General features: G+C 33.7%; 3 protein-coding genes across 4 annotated transcripts; all 3 read right to left on the reverse strand.

The window, feature by feature from the left end:
* Positions 1-1,326: 1,326 nt before the first annotated feature.
* Positions 1,327-2,850, reverse strand: LOC18098131 (CEN-like protein 2). Its single transcript, XM_006384765.3, has 4 exons — positions 2,481-2,850; positions 2,336-2,397; positions 2,018-2,058; positions 1,327-1,909 (listed from the first exon to the last, which is right to left on the reverse strand). Exons 1-4 carry the CDS (start codon positions 2,682-2,684, stop codon positions 1,692-1,694), a joined length of 525 nt encoding a protein of 174 aa, XP_006384827.1. The 5' UTR covers positions 2,685-2,850; the 3' UTR covers positions 1,327-1,691.
* Positions 2,851-13,843: 10,993 nt separating this feature from the next.
* LOC18098133 (beta-amyrin 16-alpha-hydroxylase CYP87D16) lies at positions 13,844-18,077 on the reverse strand. The gene is made up of 10 exons (XM_052452594.1): positions 17,825-18,077; positions 16,249-16,420; positions 15,804-16,191; positions 15,566-15,721; positions 15,220-15,477; positions 15,046-15,135; positions 14,617-14,695; positions 14,441-14,547; positions 14,221-14,348; positions 13,844-14,079 (listed from the first exon to the last, which is right to left on the reverse strand). Exons 1-10 carry the CDS (start codon positions 18,075-18,077, stop codon positions 13,986-13,988), a joined length of 1,725 nt encoding a protein of 574 aa, XP_052308554.1. The 3' UTR covers positions 13,844-13,985.
* A 1,978-nt stretch (positions 18,078-20,055) lies between these two features.
* Positions 20,056-22,670, reverse strand: LOC18098135 (isocitrate dehydrogenase [NAD] regulatory subunit 1, mitochondrial). Of its 2 annotated transcripts, none has more exons than XM_024600172.2 (4): positions 22,018-22,670; positions 21,435-21,674; positions 20,813-20,891; positions 20,056-20,627 (listed from the first exon to the last, which is right to left on the reverse strand). In XM_024600172.2, the coding sequence occupies exons 1-4, from the start codon at positions 22,507-22,509 to the stop codon at positions 20,353-20,355; spliced, it is 1,086 nt and encodes a 361-aa protein (XP_024455940.1). In that variant the 5' UTR covers positions 22,510-22,670; the 3' UTR covers positions 20,056-20,352. The 2 variants fall into 2 exon arrangements, with proteins under 2 accessions (XP_024455940.1, XP_006384831.1); XM_006384769.3 differs by having other exon boundaries at positions 21,988-22,662.
* Between the last annotated feature and the right edge of the window lie 255 nt (positions 22,671-22,925).

Consider the following 22,925-nt stretch of genomic DNA (forward strand, 5'->3'; position numbering starts at 1 on the left):
ATAGGATATTCATAGTGAATATGGATAAACCTAATAAATAATAACAATTCAATGAATCCAAATTTAAATAAAAGCTCTAATATCTCTAAAAGGTGTAATAATAACTAAAAGATAAATAAAACAATAACCTAACTAATTTAAATAAAAATAAAGTTGTTTTTGTAATTTGTTGATAGAATCGAGGTCCAATTTCAAACTCATGGTTCTCTCTCATCTTAATGAATTAGAAAATATTTTGTATATGAATGTCTACTTTCTAATAAATCTAGAATCACATTAAAATTTATTTTGTATATCTTGTTACCGCCAAAACAATAGAAAAATTGTCAAAGCTAATAGATTTGAATCTTCTTATTTCAATTGTTTTCTAAATATTTGAATGTTCACCTCCAGGCCTTTCTTGAATATGATTTAAATTAATCAAGGTTTGTACTTCATTATTTAATGACTTCTTGAAGTTCATCTTAATTCATGTGTTTCGGAGAAATTTATTAAAAATCCCTTTAACCTTTGAATTCTAAGGGCACGTTTGGGAACGCGGCTGCGGCTGCGGCTGCGTTCCCAAAAAATTTGAATTTTTTTTTTTACTAAAATTTAATATGGTTTGGATCGTTTTGATGTGCTGATGTCAAAAATGATTTTTAAAAAATGAAAAAACATCATTGGCATGCATTTTGGCATGAAAAGTTATTTAAAAAGCACTCACAACCACACTGCCAAACATGCTCTAAATTTTGTTACTAAAAAACCTCTAAATAAATATTTTAGTGCTACTTGGATCTCATCACCTGGCTTGTTACAATCAAACAAGCTCTAGAAGGCCCCGAGATTAGGCCGTAAATGTCCTATTCAAGCTAGTTTTATTAATTTTTTAGATTTTATATTTAATTTCAAATTTTATGTTATTTTTTTTATCTTAATATTCTGATTTATTAGCTTATATATGAATGATGGTTTCTGATATATTTAAGAAGTTATAAACATTTTTTAAGGAAACATGTTTGATTACACTTTTATTTGAGAATAAAAACTACAAATTGAGTACGGTCTTGTTTGTAATTCTTCTTGTTAATTAATTCTATCTTTTATTGTTATTAATTATCCACATGTTCGTGCGTCTGCCCGTAGATATCATAATCTCTACGAACGATTGCCTGAATCCTTGTGAAACCAGCCTGAGCCCGACTGAACATGGCCAATCTTCTTCTTGTTGCTAATAGTGAAAGGATGGGAGGATAGAGCGCATTGTTTAGAATCGATTATGTCTGGAACAAAATTGACAAGATTACGAGGTTTGAGACACAGTTGATAATATAGTCATACGTGCAGGACTAAACTGAGGTTTTCCTCTGTACTATTATTACAAGTAGCAGGCAGCTAAGAATACAAAGAGAGTGAGGGGTCTCACTCTTACAAAGTTACACTAACCAAACAGACAGCAGCATTTGACAACTGATAGCTAGGTCCTTTGTTAGGATATTATCTGATCCAGCCAAAGGGATTGCGATATTCTGGTTCTGGATGTAATGTCTATTATTCATCCATAAACACTAATAATCTTATTTAATTTTTTTCGGGGTTATTTTCTTTCTCCTGCATCAAGTTCAAATACAGTTTGATAGTACAATAGTAGGGCATGATGCTGGCTGGCATTGGTCATTATTCATCCTGATTCCTGTATTATCTTCTCCTCAACGTTTCCTCGCCGCTGTTTCCCTTTGGGCATTGAAGAAGACAGCGGCTACAGGCAGGCCAAGCTCATTTTCTTCAGCGAATTTCCTGGTGTTAAATTTGTCCCTTGAAGCTGGAGTGGTCACTGTTTGCCTTCCCTTCTGCTTGAAAAGTAGGAAAACAAACCTGTGGATCCCTATGTTAGGCCTTGGCATCTCATAGTTCATCACTTCCCTTCCTGCAGGTAGTCATAATTAAAAGGAAAAGAAAACCCTCAAAAATCATTACTTCTTCACATCTGATAATTACTTCTCTCTCTAGCCTAGATCAGGGTGAAGAATCATACCAAATGTGGCATCTGTGGTGCCTGGGATGTCAGTTACTATCCTGTAATGATATTGGTCAAATCAAGGTAAAGCAGTGAGGATGTGATTTTAACTGTACTTTTTCTTACTATTTTTATTATTCTACATGATTACACCTTTTCTACTTGAGTTGTGTGAGAAATCTGGAAATGATAGAGGCAGCTTTTTTAACTATTTTTGGGTTGTTACTTGGAATTCAATTAATACTTGTTTTACAGTTATCATTAATGGAAATAATTCTTTGGTAGCTTGAGTTCTATACATATAGGTGAAGAGATTATTTAGAGAAATTGATATACCAGTGTAGGTGCTCCCTGAGGTATGGATCACTAGGACCAGGAACATCAGGGTCTGTCATGACCTGCAGCCATCAAGGTTATACAGTGAGAACAACATCAAAGAAGGAAAAAAGAGCTCTTGGGCATGGAAGAACAAATATCATACCAGGGTGAAAAAGGATCTCATATCACCTCCATGAACCTCAACTTTAGGTTTATGAGTTACCGCAGATGGGAATAGCTCATGGCCATTAAAAACCTGCTTCCTGTTGGACTGATAAGTCACTGTCATTTTCACATTTGCAGTGAAATGATCGATAACATCTCCAATCACTCTCCCAACCACAAGAGGCTCTGACATCTTTGCCATGATATCTATAAATATTTGTATACTATAGAAGACTGGATGTTACAAAGAGACAAAGAGAGCTAGAGTACACAAAAAGGAAGTGATGAAGGGAGTGGATAAGCTAACGATATTGCTATGTTCTCCTCTCTTTTGGAAGAACTCATGCTGGGGATTGGGGATGGAAGCCTAATATTTATAGTGCTGAGATGTATCCTTCAAGCCACTTTAGATCCATGGAAGCTCATGAGCCTCGGGGGAGGTGGGGTCACAAAAAATAAACCATCAAGAGATTATTAAGTCAGATTAAGCTCATTGTATATTAAGAATTCGTTTGAACCACTGTTCAAACTACATTTCGTATGAAAAAACACAGAAAAATGATGCTTTTTGATGCAGAACGCAGTTTTCATCGTCTGGAAACGTATTTTTTATGCTAGTCTGTGTATTCAAACAATTTTAATAATTTCTTGAAGCGTTAATCTCAAAATTAAATTCAATAAATCATAGAAAAGGATATTTCATCCAGTCACTTCGAGTTGATAAACAAGTACTAAGCTAGCATATAATGTGTGGTAGAGTACCCTTGCTGGCAACAAATTTGATACCTCATACCGTGATAGGTAACTGTGGGCATACTTCCATTAATTTACAGCAGTACTGTGTGTGGGTCTGTAATATGGAAGTAATAATTCTCATACATTGGAGAGGGGGGATCGAGATCACATCATGCAGGGCTGGGTTATGGATCCTCTCTCACACCCATTATTTGTAGCTTATTATTGTACATTCCAGATGGTTAGAACAAGGATCTTACGGCAAATGTCAATATGAAATATAATATTCTATATTATTGATCTGCGCTGCAGCTCAAATTAATTTTTTTTTAATGGAAACAAAATTGTCTCAGTATTACTAATGTATATGATGCATATTAAAATATATATTTTTTTATGAAATATTTGATAATATTTAAAAAAAAAATTACTGGGAGGGATTGCGACATTTTAAATGAATTCGGGTTAACTTATCAAATTTATAATCCTAGTTATGAGATTGTGATAACTCTATAAAAAAACAAATCAAGATAGAGTATGAATGACAATTCCTATTCAACCCACTATTAAAAGATGAAATTAAAAAAAATTACTTAAGTCAGCTCGAGTTAACATGTCAAGCCCGCAAGCCGAGTCATGAAATCAGAATAATCTCATAGAAAACAAATAAAAAAATTACTATATCAATTTTCAACAAATTCAATGTTGAAGGATGAGATAAAAAAATCAATTAAAAAATAAATCAAGTTAACCTAGACTAACCTGTTAAATTCGTGACTTAGATTATGAGATCGAGATAACTTCAAAAAAAAAAAATTTGTAAAACTCCATCAATTTCCAACAAACTCAATGTTGAAGGTTGAAATCAAGAAAAAAAATCAATGAGACCGAAATAACTCTACAAAAAAATTTTAAAAAATTACGAGGCACAATTCCTAACAACTTAATATTGAAAGATGATATTGAAAAAAAAATAAAAAAAATTGAGTTGTTGGAAATTGAAACTGAAAAAAAAAACAAATTCAAAATGAACAAAAACAATGAACCTAGTCAACTTGCCAAGTATGCGACTTGAATCGTGAGATCAGGATAACTAGATTGAAAGGAAAAAAAAATTATTAAGTCCAATTAAAAAAATCAATTATAAAAGGACCTAAATAATAAAAAAATTCAACCTAGGTCAACCCGTCAAACCCATAAACTAGGTTACGAGATTCAAATAATCTTATAGAAAGCAAATTGAAAAAAAATTATGAAACTCAATTTCCAACCATTCCAATATTAAAAGATAAAATTAGAAAAAAAATCAATTAGAAAAAACAACAAAAAAAAATTCTAAGTCAACTCTTATTAACATGTAAAATTTACGATCCAAGTTATGAAATTATGATAACTTCATGTAAAGTAAATAAAAAAAAACTATGAAGCTTTATTTCTAACCGATCTAATATTGAAAGTTAAAATAAAAAAAATTAAATTCACGAGAATGATATATAACCCAATAAAAAAAATAAAAAAATTCTGAAAAATATATTACATATTATGAAAAATACCAGTTAGTTAAGAGAGAGAGAAAAAGCTGGTGGTTAAGTTGGACTCATCGAATAAAGAAAGAAATGAAATGGTATATATATATATATATATATATATATATATATATATATATATATATATATATATATATATACTGAATCGAGAGTAAAATTGAGAATTTCAATGTAGAAGGAGAATAATGGATAACTATGGATCGATGCAAATGTTTTATAAATTTAGTGTGGACTATAAAGTAAAAGTAAAAGGAAAAAACAGTGCTATGAAGAGGGACTCATGAGAGCATGTTAGGTAGCTGATTTGATATATATATATATAGACACACACAGTAAATTTGCTATTCAGCATTTGAGCTCTCTATATATAAACTTTACTAAATATATAATTTGTTTTTGTCAACCAATAATAGCAATTTTTGGCCGTCAAGATTCTTTTTTTTTTAATTATAATAATCAATATCCTTTTAAATTCCTACCCATAATTCAATCTCAAACCTGAGCTGAAATGAATTCTTCTAATTATATTTGCATAAATAGAGAACTTAAATTGAGGGAAGTCAATTAATTGGAGTAATGATATTTTTTTTTCTTAATTTGAATTTATAGGATAATTTTTTTTTATATCCTGGAATATAAAAGATAAAAACATAAGATATTGAAGATATGTATTTTTAAATCCGGATTAACAGACTTTTTGTATTTCTTGGGGTATGCTCTCGGATTTCTATTTATATTTTTTAAAATGCATTTTAACTCATTTTTTAAAAAAATATGGAGGACATGTCTTCTTATATTTTATTTTTTAAAAATATAAAAATTCACTTTAAAAATATTAGAGAAACAATTTATTTTATATCCATGCTTCTATATCTCTTCAGTCATGTATATTTTTTATCTTTTCTATTCTAAAATACTATCTAAACACAACCTTGATCAACCATGCACTCGTCCCATCTCTTTGATGAGCCAAAAACCAATAAGAAATTTATAATATTCTTCCAAATTAACAACTTTCAACATGTGATTATTATATTTCTTTGTGCATGGTAGAGTTGAAGAAGTTGTCTTTTTTGGTTTTTTATAAAGAGTTTTAAGCAGATCCTGCCGAGACATTCTCGAGCTAGGAACTGCTCGATCATGGCCTTTTATATTAAAGGTAAATTCTTGAGATGGGTGTTGCTAGAACCTTTCCAGAATCTGCCATCATCACTTGTGAAGTTACCCTATTTGGACATGTTCTGCAGAATTTAGGGCATAAAGGAACTCCACCATGAGCCGGTAAACAAAGACTGCTAGTGCTTTGCGGTCATTTCATGTAAAGAGATTCATAGTTGGGGTCCCATTGTTTTTCTAAACATGGTAACATTGAAGCTGGATTGCCACAAATGGAGGCTCAAGCATTCATCTTTTTCCTTGATATTCCACACTGGGTTTCACATTGTTCAAAAGCCTATTCATGCTTTTAGAATCATGGGTTTTTATGAGGTCGAAGTGGATGCTTTGTAGTCAATCATATACATTGTTATGCTACTCCACTATTTGGTATAAACAAGGAAAAGAAAAAAACATTTAACAGATGAGAACAAACAAATCATCATGCTCTAGCTAACCCACAGAGATTTGTAGCTAGATTACTACAATTGGAGTAAGGTACCTTTGATCATGGATCTTGTATTCAAGTAATTTTATCGATTTTATATATAGTTTATGAATTCCTTGACTTTTCTGCACCATCCAAATTCGAGATTTCTTCCAAAACAAGGAAGTAATTAAGCTCAATTTCAGCTATCAATTGCGAAGAGATGATATATGACCTCACACAACTGTTATCAAACAGTGGAGGTATCGACTGTACATATATTACTGATAATCTATTTTGTGGAACCTCCAGTAAGGTTCGTGGAAGTCCTCTCCGAGGACATTTGTGGAGTTGTGACTCTCAGGTTTTGTAGACTGCATAATTATTCCTCCTAGTGCCAAGGTTTACTGATAAAAAGGGTTCCGAGATGTCTATTTATAAACCAACATTTAACAAGGAATCGAAGGTTTATATGGTCGGTTTTGCTGCATGCAGTGAAATTATGCAAAATTATGGTTTCGAATTCTTCGTAGTTAAAGAATATTTTGCAAATCCAGAATATTATCAATAAACCGAGGGGAGGAAAAACCAAGAATCAACAATTTAATGAAGAAAAAACTGGAGTTGAATCATAAAGATCAGATTTAATTAAAAAAAAGAAGCTAAAATCACCTCGATGAACATGAATTTCGAGAGAGAGAAAAGGTTTTAATTTAAATGTTATATCATCATCAATTTGACTGATTTCTTGATATAATCATGAACAAGAACAGCATCTTTGTAGGACAATGGATACCTAATTTATAGAAACCAAAATATCTCATAAACTTTATGTGTGTGTGTAGACAGAAAGACGTTTCGAGTTCAACCCATTATCAATTCTTGTACCGAGTGATCATCTCGATCCATGGAAATCTGAAACCAAAAAGGCCTGTCCAGCTCTTTAAGTGCAAGGTTGAAAGTTCTTTTCTTTCTTTTTCTCATGGCTGTCAGACTTGATTTGAGATGACCCCCAGAAGTTTCTGTAGCTGTATATTGGATAGACTTGAATTAATTATTTTTATCAAGACAATGTTTTGAGAACTTGGACGTGTCTAGTGGTACTACGAGAGTTATTGATTTTTATACTTTAAAATATATTAAAATATTTTTTTTAATTTTTAAAAATTATTAAAATAAACTAAAAATATATTTAAAAAAAAAACAATTTCAACCTTATTTTCAAATAAAATATTAGTATGGTTAGCCAAATTTAAACACTGTCCGGAATGGAATTGCGTTTCCAAACTATTAAAATTATTTTTTATATTTTCGAAATGTTTTGATGTACGAATGTAAAAATTAATTTTTTAAAAATAAAAAATATATATTATCTTAATGCTTTTTTAAAAAAAAAAACTGTAAAAATCAATCATTAATACCGACTCAAACACACAATTAATCAAGTTAATTTTTTCTCGATTTCACTCGATTTAAGTTTCGGATCATGAAATAATTTTATCAACTTATCGGGTTAGAATCGGTTCAATGATGGTATTTTTTTATATATATAAGTTATAAGTAATAGTATTATACTATTATCTAACAAGGAATAAAGTCAGGTGTTTAATTATAAATATTGACACGATACACGACCCATCAATTCGAGCATATTTAAGACGGGTACATGCTCCCCCTTCAGCTCCCTCCTCTCTCTATGCCAGAGGTGTGGGCCCTTAACCACCATTTCATGAACAGACTTGTAAGGGATTCTTTAGGGAAGCCTCTCAAACGGATCCCCACCACTCTATTAATTCTTACTTCGGTGCTCAAACTTAATATCTTTTCATCTGGGTCCCTAGAGCATCGCAGGATTTTCCTATCGATTCAGTTAATTTATGAAATAAAACAGTCCCATTTTGAAGAGAATTTGGAATCTTATATCAAGAGGTCGTGATGATCGTAGAGAGAAGGACTCAATTTACAAACATCTTGTAAATTGGGTAGGGATTAATAATCAATTGTTTTGGGGCGAAATTGAGAATTAAATAATAATCCGGGACTAAGAGGTTTTCCTAATGTATTGCCAATAGTTATTCCTGGTGCACCATAACTAGATTCTTGCATAGACAAAAAAGTTTCACATGTATACATGTGGATGGATGTACATATGCAGGAAGAAACTTGTTCTTGTTTGGAGTAGGTTTGTTTTTATGTTTAAAAATATAATTTTTTTATTTTTTATTTTAAGTTTTTTTTTTATAACTTAGTATTTTTTTTATGTGATGATGTTAAAAATAAATATTTTTAATATTTTTAAATAAAAAACACTTTAAAAATAATTAATTAATATAAACCCTGTACTTGAAGTTTTGTTAAATTTTACCTTCCTCCAAGTCGATCCTCCTGAAGTTCGACGAAAGTTGTAAGCATGCCATTGTCAAATTAACCAAGGTAAATTAAATGAAAAAACAAAGATTGGATTATGTTTATCAAATTCCATGCTCTTATTTTTCTTCCTCTTGGAGCTATAAGAAGAATGCTAGCCACGACCATTTAGTAGGTGAGTAGGTGGTTCAGTAGCAAGAATTTAGGATTAAAGGGTTTGCTTCTCCTGTGATTTCAAATTCGAGCCATGTGGTTGCTAATATGATAACCACTAGAGGTTTACATGGTTGTTAACTTTAAGATCCATAGAATTAGTCGAAGTACACACAAGCTGACCAGGATACCTATATTAAAAAAAAATATCGCTAGGCACGTGCGTTTACAAATATACATTAATTATTAAAAGAAACTAAACCAACTACCACTTTTATTGTACATTTATTACTGTACACGTAGACTCACTATCATAGTGAATTGAAAAGTAAAATGATAATTTTTGCCTGGCAAGGGTAGTTTTGCCCTTTTCATTGTATTTGCTTAGTAAAATTACCCAAAACAACCGTCCAATGAGAATTGTTTTTGCCTTGGGTAAGGGGTATTTTCTTCTTTTTTTTCTAGCTTGGTTTTTTTTATATATAATTATTGAGTTTAACCAGGGATAATTTAGTATTTTGATATAAATAAAATATTATTTAATATAAGAAAATGACTACGACATAACTATTCCTGATTTTTTATTTATCTAGTTTAATTTAAAAAAGATATCAATTTGATAACTTTTCCAACTATTTTCAACCATACACGTTCTACAGTATTAAGAAGCTAAATGGCAACAAAAATCCCAAGTGAAATAATGGTTGTCAACCCACGTGGAGTTTCATCCTGTGAAGGATAGACTTATTCAGTTATTTATTTTAAATAGAAATAAAAATAATATTATCTTGATTTTTTTTTTAATTTCAAGCCCGGTTATACGCATTTCCCCCAATCATATTTTTAAAAATACTTAATATATATATATATATATATAAAAGATGTTATAATTTTTTGTTTTTTTTTAAATTAATTGTATCAAATCAGAATGGCTAAAAATATCAGAGTTACAAATAGAGACTCGGCCAGAAAAAGGAAACAGCAGACTGAGAGAGCACTCAAGCACATCCCCGTGAAGAAACAAATTTAGCTGAAGGGAATCGATTGATTTTAGAAGAATCCCCTCTTTCAAAAAGGCGACTGATACTGCAGCTGGTGGCCAAGTCTCCGTACATCTGGCCATTTGTCAAGTTCAAAATATGACCGGTGGTGGGGGCACTCCGGGGTACTTGACAGCTGCGTTACTCTCTCTCTCTCTCTCTCTCTCTCTCTCTCTCTATATATATATATATATATATATATATATATATATATATATATATATATATATTTATCCTTGTTGTGATTATCATGCTATGTGCATAGATAAACAAGTAATCAAGGATTGACAGTGGAATACTGAAAATCTTAAGAGGGTTTCAGGAATATATTATCATCAATAGTTATTTTATATATGGGTGAATTATGAACGGGATACAAAATAGAAGGACAGGGATGTCACGTTTTGGGTACAAATCTCGACAAGTTTCAAAGAACCAATTTATACGGTGTGTACGTAAATGTTCGTATCCACTACGACCACCGTGTGTGGAGCCATTGTATACTGTCTTTTTTTACAATAAGATAGAATATACTGCTGGGAACCAAGATGGCTGAAAGAGAAACAAGAGCATGCTCCAAAAGCGGTACAAAAGCTGGCGTGGTGAGGCAAAAGAGAGAAGAAAGGGAACAAAGGCAAATGGAACTCCCGAATCAGAGGAGCTCCAAGAGCCACGGAACAAAACCGCAAGCTGGGCCAAGGAGAGCAAGAGCCAGGATGGCAGCAGCAGTCAAGGCAAAGGAGGAGGAAACCGCCTGAGACCGTTTGTACGCGAGAGAAGTAAAGCCGAGGATCTAATGGCAAATTCAAGTCCTGAACGGGGTAGTTCCTCACCATCCATCCATCCATCCAACCCTAGAAAAAGGCTTTAGCCCCTCTCAGCTGTCAACAACATCAACAACCCAGTACTGCTCCTTTTATTTATTTTCTTGGGAGCAGTGGATGGAAATAAAACACGTAAATCCCTCTCGAGAAGGACACCGGCAGATATTCTGCTGGTGATTGGCGAAGGAGATACATTAAAGATTTCTTTCACACTCGGTCAACATCATGTTATTATTAAAGAGAAGAAACAAGGAAGGAAGAGAAGACCCCCTATATCTCTTTCTAGGAGTAAATTAAATCATGCATCGCTTCATCTGAATTATGAATTACGTCACTTTATTCCAATCGAGAGAGCTTGCATATATAAACGATAAAACACCATCATCACTCCTTGATTCCATACATTTACACTGATCATACACATACATTACAAATAACAAAAAAAAAAAAAAACTATAAATATCACCCTGATGCTTTACCAGAACAGGGAAGGAATATTCTCGTTGAAACTGGTCTGTGTTCATAGCTCAGGCTCTGTTTTCCGTGCTGAGCTGAAGTGTGCCTCTGGCTTAAATCTTAATGAATCCAGGGATCCATGTTATATTGATTTTTGGCAAAGACGACACCCTTTTGCTCCCTTCAATTCAAGTAAGAGAGCCCATGAGCTTTAGTACGCAAGCAGCATAGAACTTCTCGTTTAAAACCTGCAACCCCATTTTCTCTTAGTTCTTGCTTTTAACAACTTGGAAGGAAGGACACGGATCATGTTTTTAATTATTGATTTTAATCCCAGAAAAAAACCATTAGAACCAACATGAACCTGACACGTGTCCCTTCTTCTCTAATTAAACTTTTCTCGATCCATTTTAAAACACCGTTTGGGAACGCGTGCGTTGCATGAAATTTTTTAATTTAAATTTAATTTTTTTATTGTTTTGATATATTATATCAAAAATAATTTTTAAAAAATAAAAAATATATTTTTAATATATTTTTAAATAAAAAAATTAAAAAAAATAATTGTTCAAATAAAATAATTATCTAAACTTGATGTGGGTGCGTGTATGTTTATGTATAAACTATAAACATTTGTTTCTATCTTCCTTATGATTGGAATCTTAAATGACAACGCAAATATGAATGTGCTCTCATTTACCATTTGGATAAGCCTCGAAGAATAGTCAAATACAAGATGTGACTACACTTTGGTACTACATGAAAGTTCCACAATTCTACATGACATTTTCTACCGCAAGTTAAAAAATAATATAAATTATATTTTAAAATTTTATTAAATAATTTAAGTTTTTAAATTAAATTAATTTTTTAATATAATATCAGAAACTTCATGACTAAACGGTCAGAAATTCAAATCTCACTTGAATAAAAATTAAGTATAAAAACGTAGGTCTATTCAAGTTTCAAGCCCATAAAATTTTACTAGAAAGATGTATTAGAGAATAATATAAATCGTATCTTAAGACCTCACATAACAATTTAAATTTTTAGGTTGAATTAGTTCTTTAATAACATGTTTATGTTTTTTTTTAATATTAAATTTGATATGATTTGACAAGAATGCTTAACATATGCTTTGAATTAAAAAAAAATTAACCCCATGTTATATAGTTAAAAATCTATATCAATTCTATCAAAACTATATTAAACTTGTTGATTTTGTTTTTTTATAATGTTTTTTTTTTAATTTGAATTAATTAATTCACCTAAATCCGCAGTTGGGGTTTAATAACCTTGGTTTTCTTTGCTTTTTTCCTCCTCCTTATCTCTCAAAACTCCAATTTTACTTCTGTGATTTTTAATATTTTTTATTTTTTTATGGCACCATGAACACGTTGCAGTAATATACGAGGTCAAAACCATTTATTGTGACCACACTTGAGTTTAGCCTATTTTCAACAAATGTCATCTCTCTCTCTCTCTCGCCATCATTCTCCCTTTTCAGTCTGGTTCCATCACTGACAGAAAGCTAAGCTCTCTGGGGAGACCTTGACTTAACTTCCTATAATATTACTTCATCACCAGTTAAGTCCCACAACATGATATTCTATCAATTTAGTCCCTAATGTATCAAGCATTTCTCAATTGGGTCCTTCTTTTAATTTCTGCTAAAAGATATTTGACAGGAGGATCCAGTTGAGAAATGCTTGCAAACATGTCCCGGGCTTAATTGAGAATTGATAGCCTATAGGAATTCAATTAGGTTTCCCACAGTGTAATAAAACAAAGCCAATTTTCCACAATGTAATAAAATAAATATTTACATAAATTAGAAATTAATTCAATTACATTTAGTCAACATGATGATTCATCAATGACCTCGATAGTTATGGTCCAAACTTATACAAGAATCAACTTAATTTTTAAATTTTTAAATGATATTTTTTATTTTTTATTTTTTATTTGGTTAAATTAGATTTGTTCTAAAAGCACCAGCCAGCCTGACCGGTATATTAGTGGCATGCGCCTAACTATTTTTTTATTTATTAATATTTTTTATTTATTAAAAGAATAAAGTTCTCCTTGATTTTCCCGAGTATAGCAGTTGAATTGGTGGATCGAAGAAATATAAGCTTTCACACTCTCAATTGAAGTTCAGCACCCAGAAAAATAAAAAAGAGGATTGAGTTAGGTCTAGACGTGGGTGGGATTTTCTGCAGCTGCCATCAGGCCATAATGTTAGGCCTGAATTTCATTTCGGCTCATAATTGGAGCCGGGTGTATTTTCTTATTTGGGCTTGAACCCGACCATAAACAGGGTGATCACGTCGTTAATTTCCTGTAACATTTTTATAATCACTTGATTTTTGTGAACATGATCATTAATTAATCATTCCTGAGAATTCTTTTTCATTTAAAAAAATTGATAGTAAAATATATTAATGCTATATCATGGGAGTAGATCAAAGCTAGTTCCATGAGACTTTACGGTGTTTTGAAAATGTAATAATATTTGTTTTTGAAAGATTTTTTTATTTGAAAATGTATTAAAATAATATATTTTTTATTTTTTAAAAATTATTTTTGTAAACAATTCAATTTTTTTAAAAAAATCATGAAACACGAACTGTACCCTCACCAGAAGCCCTTTGATTTCAAGCAAATGGCTCAAGCAATCAGGAACATCTTAAGCAAGCACAAGCTGAGGAAACAAGAACATCATCAGAATCACATTTCCTGATATGCTAATTCCAATTTACAAGTTCTTGTGTCTCATTGCCTGAAATACTAATGTCTTTAATTATGATTTGGTGAGAATTTAACGTGAAATCCGTCTCGAAAACCTAACATAGGACCTTGAACAACTCGTCCTCCCTTGATTCTGGTCCACCTATGATTAAGAAATTCAAATCCAGAAAAGCCATTAACAATCCTGCTACAAAAACCTGTGCAGAAGCATGCAACGTGGTCCTGTCTTATAACAAACAAAAGCAAATGCCATTGAAAGGGAAGGAAAGAAACAGGAACATACTCATATTTGGTGAGCAGGACATGGAGAAAGGTGGCCATGAGCAATTTACTGAATTCTGCCCCTGCACACTGCCTAGTTCCCCCACTAAAAGGCATGAAATTCTTGGATACAAGATACGGGTCCATGTCCTATGTCCCATTTGCAGATTAAAAGAAAGGGTCACTTGTTAAGAATTCATCGATTCCCTTTCTCTTTGTGATGATCAAAGATTATCCATTACCTTCCAACGTGCTGGATTGAATGCGAGTGGATCCTTGTAGACGTCAGGGTTCAAATGAGAAGCAGAAGTGACAGCCATTATGATCCAACCGGCAGGAATTGTAAATCCTGAAAAACTCTCATTTGGAGTAACGCTCTGCAAATATCTAAACAACAGTCATAAAAAAAAAATCATACCTTTAAATTCAATGTCTTTCAATGCTCTTCTTAATAATCCAGGCGCACCATTCCCCAACCTTAGCGATTCGTTGATAACCTGCAATTTTCACGAACTAGCAGATGTAAGATGAATGAACATAGAATAGTTGTAAGGAGATCATACCATTGTATAGAACCAGGCCCGGCCCAAGGTTGGGTCATGGGTTGGGTGGGTCAACACGGGTCAATCCAAAATAATTTTGTTTTGATTTTTTTTAAACATCAAACCAGATATAATTGGGTTTTGATGGGTCAATCGGGTCGAGAATTGGCTCTCTATGTTGACTGGATCAACTCCCACCCGATTCAATATGAAACCCAACCTGAGCCAGGTCCCCCTATCAGCCGGTCAGTGGATTGACTCGCCGGGCCGAGGATGGTTTAATAACACTGTATCAGAGTATTTACTTGAAGCGTAAAAGTCATTGATTTGTACTCATCCCATGTGAGCACGGGATCTGAATTTCGTCTATTTTTCAGGATTCCCTCATGCTCAGCCTGCAAAACATATTGCTGATGTTATAACCATGTAAATATTAAGGTCTAATCTGAAGACTGCTAATTTACAAATGTAATACTCACTATCAGTTCCTGTAACACTGAAGGGTGGTCTGCTAGCAACTTAAGAGTTAACGTCAGTATTTTCGAGACTGACTCGAAGCCGGCAAATAACAATCCAAAGATCACTGTAATAATGAAATCATCTGATAAGAACTTCTCTTTATCCTCCTTGTTCAAGTCAGCAATGACCTGATCAAGCAAATCTCCTCGATACATATCTGGCGAATTGCGTCTCTCCTCTAGTTTATCTTTCAAAAACTTGGTTGCCTTCTCTCGGTCCTGAATAAACACCAAGGCTTAGATTGGTTACCATGTGTTTTACCATGAAAAGAACTAGTTTTTCTATCTCTCCATTCTTTCAGAGTACCTTTAAACATTTATGGTATGTAGTGCCAGGAATATTCAAGGGGATGGACATAAGAAACTCTGATATTTTGGTGAATTTTTCGCTTATCTTATCTTCAGATGTGTTTTCAGAATCATCATAACCAAACATGTGCTTCGCAATATAATTGAAAACCATCTGCAAGAAGGGTATATATCAAGAACAGAACAACACTAATGGATAATACAAAAAGCACGCATTAAGTGGTCTTAGGACTTACAACTGCAGAGCCATATTTCACTTCAATAGATTCTTGAGTTGACCACATTTGCAGGGTTTTCTTAATCATGTCTTCTATTTCAGGAAGCAAGCCTTTCTTAAGTGTTTCGACGCCAAAGTGAGTTAAGGATAAACTTCTGATATACTTATGAATGACTCCAACTGCACTTGTCCTAGATTCACCCTCTTGATTGAAAAGCTTGGAAAATGTGTCTAAATACCACATCTCTACCAATTTTCCTTCTTGTTGGAGGATGAGATGGTTGAGTTCAGGATCGGTCGATACCACAACAGGTCGGCCCAAGATGTTAGTTCGAAAAATGGGTCCAAATCTGAAATTGGAAATACCAGGTAGGAAGAGATTGAATAAGCAAATCCCACAAGCTAATCTTCAGAATGCCATAAATATCAAAGACAAGTACAAAGGAATCACAGCAACATATTACCTTTGAATCCTCTTCTTGATGAACGGATGAAGGTCTAGAGAATAACTTGGAATGATCAAATGAAGGGTCTCTCCAATGAGAGGCAAGCCCATGGAACCAGGTGGGAGAACACCATTGCAGCTAGGATTCTTCCATTTTCTAACCAAATGAGTACAGTATATGACTAGCAATGCTACAACACACAACCCAATTGTCCACATTTTTTACTTTGATATTGAAGCCAAGGTGAAAGAACTGACAAGTTATTTTCATAGCAAATATACTGATCAATCTGCAGCTCTTAAAGAGGCAAAGTGCCGAATCGATCAAACTAAAAACAAGTGCATCAGACAGACTCGCAGATAATTTTTAAAAAAGCAGGACATTGAGTTTCATGGTTAGACTTCTTGGATAGAATGTTTACTTTGTGATTGATGTTAACCTTTTTCGTCCTGGAACTAAAAGTACAATTAAGAATCTTGATTAAGTGTTGGCAGTTTCAGCATTTAGAATCTTCTTGCCGTCTAAAATGAGTGGCGGAGCTGCTGTTAGTCTCCTTCTTACGATTTCAATTTCTTCTGAATGCTGAACCTGTTGTATGAGCTGGAACAACTTGCAAGCAGAAAAAAAGGAGTCTGCAATTTCTTTTTAGAAAGGGTACGGCTTAGCTTACCAGAAAATTCTACGTAAGATATATCATCTCTAAAGTTAAGCTCTATTTTCATATTATTGAATTTGATAGTTGATAATTTGTTAACACAGTTTGAGTTCTAAAGAGTTTAGTTCCCCCTCCACCCCAATGTATTATTGGATCTCGCAATTGTTTTCCAGAATTTTATCTCTAGATTCCTATAGTCCCAACACAGATATAAATAAAATAAACCAGGCAAGTTTAACTCTACTTATTAATTTATTTTCTGTTACTATTAATTGACTAGAGCCTGCATTCCTATATATAGGTAGAAGTATGCACAGTTATCCATTGAGCAAAAATCTTCCTTTTCTCTGTGTCCTTGTTCCGGATTAGCCTCCACCACCCCAAATACTTAAAGCTAACGTTAATTACATTACAAATGTGGGTTTGGGTGATATCAGTGTCATTTGTTGTGGGACTGCTACTCATATGCTGGACTCACTGGATATTGAAATGGAGACACCCAAAATGCAATGCAGTTCTCCCCCCAGGTTCCATTGGAGAGACCCTTCAGTACTTATTCTGTCCCAGGTACTCTCTGGATGTTCACTCGTTCTCCAAAAAACGGATCCCAAAGGTAACATGTACGCAGTTTTTTCACGCAGGGTTAGTATTATTTTAGGCTAGTTTCACGAATCCAGATAAGAAGTTTATTTCTTTTCCTGTCAAACCTATAGAGCACAACCAATAGCAATTCCTACTTCTGCATATGTTGCAAACCAAGCCGATATTATTATTATCAATCAGTGAAAGAAACTGGAGATTTAGATGCTGATAGGGCAATCAAGTTGCGTGAGGAACAAAAGAAGCAACGAGAAAAGGAAAGGGACTGAGTGGTTTTTTCAGTCAGAAATGAAGAGATTAAGCTAAATTGTAATAGCAAATATGCCTTCAAATGAATACCTTTCACTACCCTTCTCAACAACCCAGATGCAGGATTTTCTATCCTGAGAATTTCATTGACGACCTGTGATTTTCTAAGTGACGTTGAAATAGATTCTCCCTTGACTATCAAAACCAAGAGCACGAGGTGGATTGTCATGTCCTTGTTCATGAAGTTCTCTTCATCCATATCTTCAAGGACTTGACTGAGTAGATCTCGTCGATGATACTTCTGAGGTGAGGTGTGTCTCCTGTCTATCTCCTGCTTCACCATGTCTTTTATTTTATAATCAAAGAATTTGCAGCTTGGAAACAATAGAAAAGGAGATTCACAAATTATAATATACTTGCATTAATCTTGACCCTGAATCTATCTACCTTTGTTTTTATGAAATTCCATTACCTGTAAACATTTGTTGAATTTTGCACTGGGAATGTTCAAGGGGAAAGAACAAGAACAAGACAAGTAGTAATGTGCTTTGTCATATATTTATACAGAACAAGACAAGAACACTAGTAAGGTATGAACTTGAGATTTACTTGTGAAGTAGAATTTTTCACTTCCAGTACTAATGCCTGGCACGGCCATGCGCGTAGAGTTCTGTCATCTTCTACTTGAGGAAGAAACGTTTTCTTAAGGGGGCAAGGAGCCAACGTGATCCAAAACAATGCCACGGAAATATTTGTGAATATGAACCCGGGGGGCACTAATTCAAGAATGTTGGAAAGGCTCGTAAGATATCAGATGTTTTGGCATGGCTGTGGTAGGAAGGAATCTATGGATAGAGTTAAAAGGCTTCAGAAGAGACACTTCTGCTTGCCCCCAGGATGGCCATTGAATAGTAGAGTTCATCCTTGTAGAACTGCCTAGATAATAACGGAATCATAGAGTTTGATGAACGTGCCTTCCAAACTATAATTACAAATTCACCAAGAAACGTCACAAAATTGTTTCACTTGTTAACAAGTCAATAATCAGTCGATTGTTTTGATTGATTTCTCAAATCAAAGCATACTTCCGCCATTGAAGAACCATTCAATAATCAGTTCTCTATTTTTCTTATTAAATAAGTTTAGTAATATTTGATGAAGTCACTTGCTCTTTCTTATGAAGACATAATTTCTCCTTATCCCCTGCTTATTTTTTTTAAAAAAACACGCCTGATATATTGACTTATATATATATAATTTTCATGTGTCTCATTTTAAATGCAAGACGTAAAGTTCAAAAACCCTATTAATCTGTTTGGGAACGTGGTTGTAGTTATTTTTTAAAATGTTTTTCGTGCCGAAATGCATTAAAATGATGTTTTTTTATTTTTTAAAGTTATTTTTGATATCAACGTATTAAAACGATTTAAAATACACAATTTTTTTTTTAATTTTTAAAGAACACGATTTAGATCACGTTTCCAAATATTCTCTAGTGTCTTGAATGGCATATTGGAGTTCCATGTGGTTTTAAAATTTTGGATTTGGCAAAAATTAATCTTCCCATCTAATAATCTATTTCTGTTGATAATTTATGCTTAAAACACCACGTTATATAAGCTCAACCTAATGATAGCCATATTGTTCAGACTAGGGCAGGTGTTTTTTCCGTTCAACTCACTTGCTTTTCATCTAAAAAATTGATATTTTTTAAGTAATTTTTTTTTATATGTTTCAGATATACTAATATCAGAAATAAAATAATTAAAAAAAGATACAATTTTTATACTTTGAAAAACACTTTCATAAAAATATCACTAGGATTATAACCCTATGTTGAGGCAGTTTAATAGCGTGCCTGCCTCTTGAAAACTACGACCGATTGCTTGTTCCAGAGCTCAGGATTCCAATAATGGATGGACAATATAGGTACCGAATCTAAATCCAACAAGGAAATTTTGTCATCTCGCTGTTTTCATATGATACAACAATTTTCATTATCCAATTTCTTTGTAGGAGGAACTACACCATGTTTTTTTTTTTGTTTTCAATTATCCGAGTTATATTTCAAGTTGTATTCGAACTTGATCTATTATATCGAACTAGAACTAGATCATGTTTAATAGCTCCAACATAATTTAATTTTAAATCTAAACTAAAAAAATAAATGAGCAAGTCGATTTCAAAATTGACCCGGCAGGTCATATTTAATAAAAATACTAAATAGTTCTTACAGTCATGACATTTTTTACATTTTTTTTTATCTGACCCACAGGAACAGCTCTATGAACTAGTGTATTCTGAAAAATACCTGAAATGGATGATACAAATGTAGAACTTTTCATTCAACTGTACAATAAGGGGCAAGTTCTTAAGTACTACGTTCCTTGATCCCCTCACAACCAAAAAAGAAAAGAACTCAACTTATTTGGAAGGAGAAAAAGGAAAAAAGAAAGAAACAAGAAGAATAGTATTACCCTATGATCATCTCACGCGGAAGACTGGTATTAACTTGTATAGCAGCAAAAAGGGGGGGGAAAGAACGGTAGCATGATACTTGCACAGGAAGACATTGTTGTATGAAATAATGGCTGAAAATGGAGGCAGAATTCCCAGTATCAGTCCAGATTAGCAATGACAGCATCAACCACCTCTTGTGTGGTGCTGTCTCCACCAAGGTCTTTGGTTCGACACTTCCCCTCAGATATTACACGCTTCACTGCAGTCTCAAGCCTATCAGCAAATGAAGGAAACTGGAGGTGTCTCAACATCATGGCAGATGAGAGGAGCAAAGCCACTGGGTTTGCCTTCTTTTGTTCCACCATTTTTTCTTTTCCCACATTTCCAGCAGAAGCACCTTGCTCAAAAACAGCATAATCAGCTCCCACATTACCTGTAGTTGCCAAAAACAACATGACAAGGCAAGCTTATAGAGCTGATAATAACAGAAAAGGTCCAAAGGACTTGAAACTATCAAGCTCCTAACAGCTTCATGATTAGGATTCCTTAACCTATAACTTGTTAAAGAAGGTAGGGAAAAATCTTTTGCAGAATTAGAACTTGTAACCAAATCCATACCTCCTGGCATGACACCAGTGCCTCCAGCTATACCAGCTGCTGTATTTGCCACAAGATTGCCATAAAGATTAGGAGTAACCTGTGCAGAAAATAATACAGATTTTTAATAGAGAAAAGGTCAAGAGTGCTAATCGAGTCAGTAACAATCAAGCATACACAACACCATGTATCGGGAGACTGTAGCTACTGCAAGAAGCTCAATGAGGTGATATGTAAAGGAAAAACTACAAGTACAGTTCTCGATTATTTTACATTATAGTTTTAGTATCCTTGTATTCCATCAACAGACTACAGAGCATCAACCATCCATCACAATCTAAAACTCGATGCATGTACATTCATTGATAAACATGGTGCCACGTTCAATAGTGAGAGGAATTTTCCCCTAACTATATGAATACCTAACCTTATGAACTTATTGATGTAACTAACACAATTTGCTTACAACAGTAAATGCTACTGAAAGACCTGCCACTGAACAACAGACTCATTCCAACGCTAACAAAACCAAAGTTGCACACCAACAAAATAAATACACACGGAATCAACTAACAATGCATAACATCCATCACAGACTCTAATTCAAACAATAATCAACAAAGTTTCAATAAAAAACACATACCATCACATCAAATTGCTCAGGTTTCGATACCAGCTGCATACAGCAATTATCCACAATAATCTCACTATACTTAATACTCGGATATTTTGTCGCAACCTCTCTACAAGACTCCAAAAACAACCCATCAGCAAGTTTCATAATATTTGCCTTATGCACCGCTGTCACCTGCTTCCTATTATTCAAATAAGCATATTCAAATGCATATTTCGCAATTCTCTCCGAACAAAACTTCGTTATCACCTGAAAACACAATGTCATCATCAACACACCATAATTAAAAAAAAAAAAACAATTGCATCACTCACACAGCACAATGTTATTGATCAAACATGAAACAAAAACTAATCATCAAATTAATTTTTATTACATTTCTCTCTTCCTAAAAACTCAAACTTGAATAAGCAAACTGTAGAGACTATCAATTAAAGTATCCCTTCTGTAGGTCCCATATATTCATCATTAACGATAGAATCAACAAATCATTAACATTAATTAACAATTAACACAATAAACACACAAAGCAATTCACTACATAAAAAAAAAAGTCAATTACTTTAAGGCTTTCAACAACACCAGGAACCACCTCATGCTCAAGCCCAGAGTATTCCCCTTCAGTATTCTCTCTAATAACAACAATGTCAACATTTTCGTGCCGGGTGGGTAACCCTGGCAGATTAAAGCAATTCACCAGCGAAGCATACAAATCCAATTCCTTCCTTAGCGACACATTCAGCGAGCTGACGCCACCGCCGACCGGAGTCTTCAATCCACCTTTCAGACAAACTTTGTTTTTCTTAATCGACTCGATTACTTCTGCCGGAAAGCGATTCATGTCGCCGTGGACTTCGTACTTCTCGAAGTAAACCGGTGCGTGCATCGCGTTCATTACTTGTTCTACTGCGTCGGTGACTAAAGGCCCGATCCCGTCTCCGGGGATGAGGGTGACTGCGCGTGGTGCTCCGTCGCCGGGTCGCGGCATGTAGGTGACGGATCGGGAGGTTGGGGTGGGGGTTAGAGAGAAGGAGGTGGTGGGCTTGGTTAGGGTTTTGAGGAGGGAAAAAGATCGGCGAGCCATGGAGGGTCTGGGAATTGGGAAATTAGGGTTTTTGTTGGGTTTGATATTTGAAATTAGGGTTTTGAGGCCATTCAAGGGGAGAGAAAAAGAGTAGGGAAATTGGTAAAAAAGCAGACTAGGATAGAAAGGAGGGAAATTCTGGAGGAGAGTAGTGAAAAGATCAGGGAAAATTCCAATTTCAGTCCCTGATTATATATTTATTCTCAATTTAATACTAAAACAAAAGATCTTATCAAGTGGGTCTAAAACGTTTGAGATAGTTTGCAGTTAAGTGCCTCTATCAGTATTCGTTAACGTTTTATGTCTGATGTGAATATTTTATGAGATATATTGGAAAATAATTGACAAAAAAAAAATTAAATATTGATTAAAGGACTGAATTGAGAATTGTATGAAACATTTGGAACCTAATTGAT

Source organism: Populus trichocarpa, chromosome 4 (genome assembly GCF_000002775.5).
Source record: "Populus trichocarpa isolate Nisqually-1 chromosome 4, P.trichocarpa_v4.1, whole genome shotgun sequence".
Classification (NCBI taxonomy): domain Eukaryota; kingdom Viridiplantae; phylum Streptophyta; class Magnoliopsida; order Malpighiales; family Salicaceae; genus Populus; species Populus trichocarpa.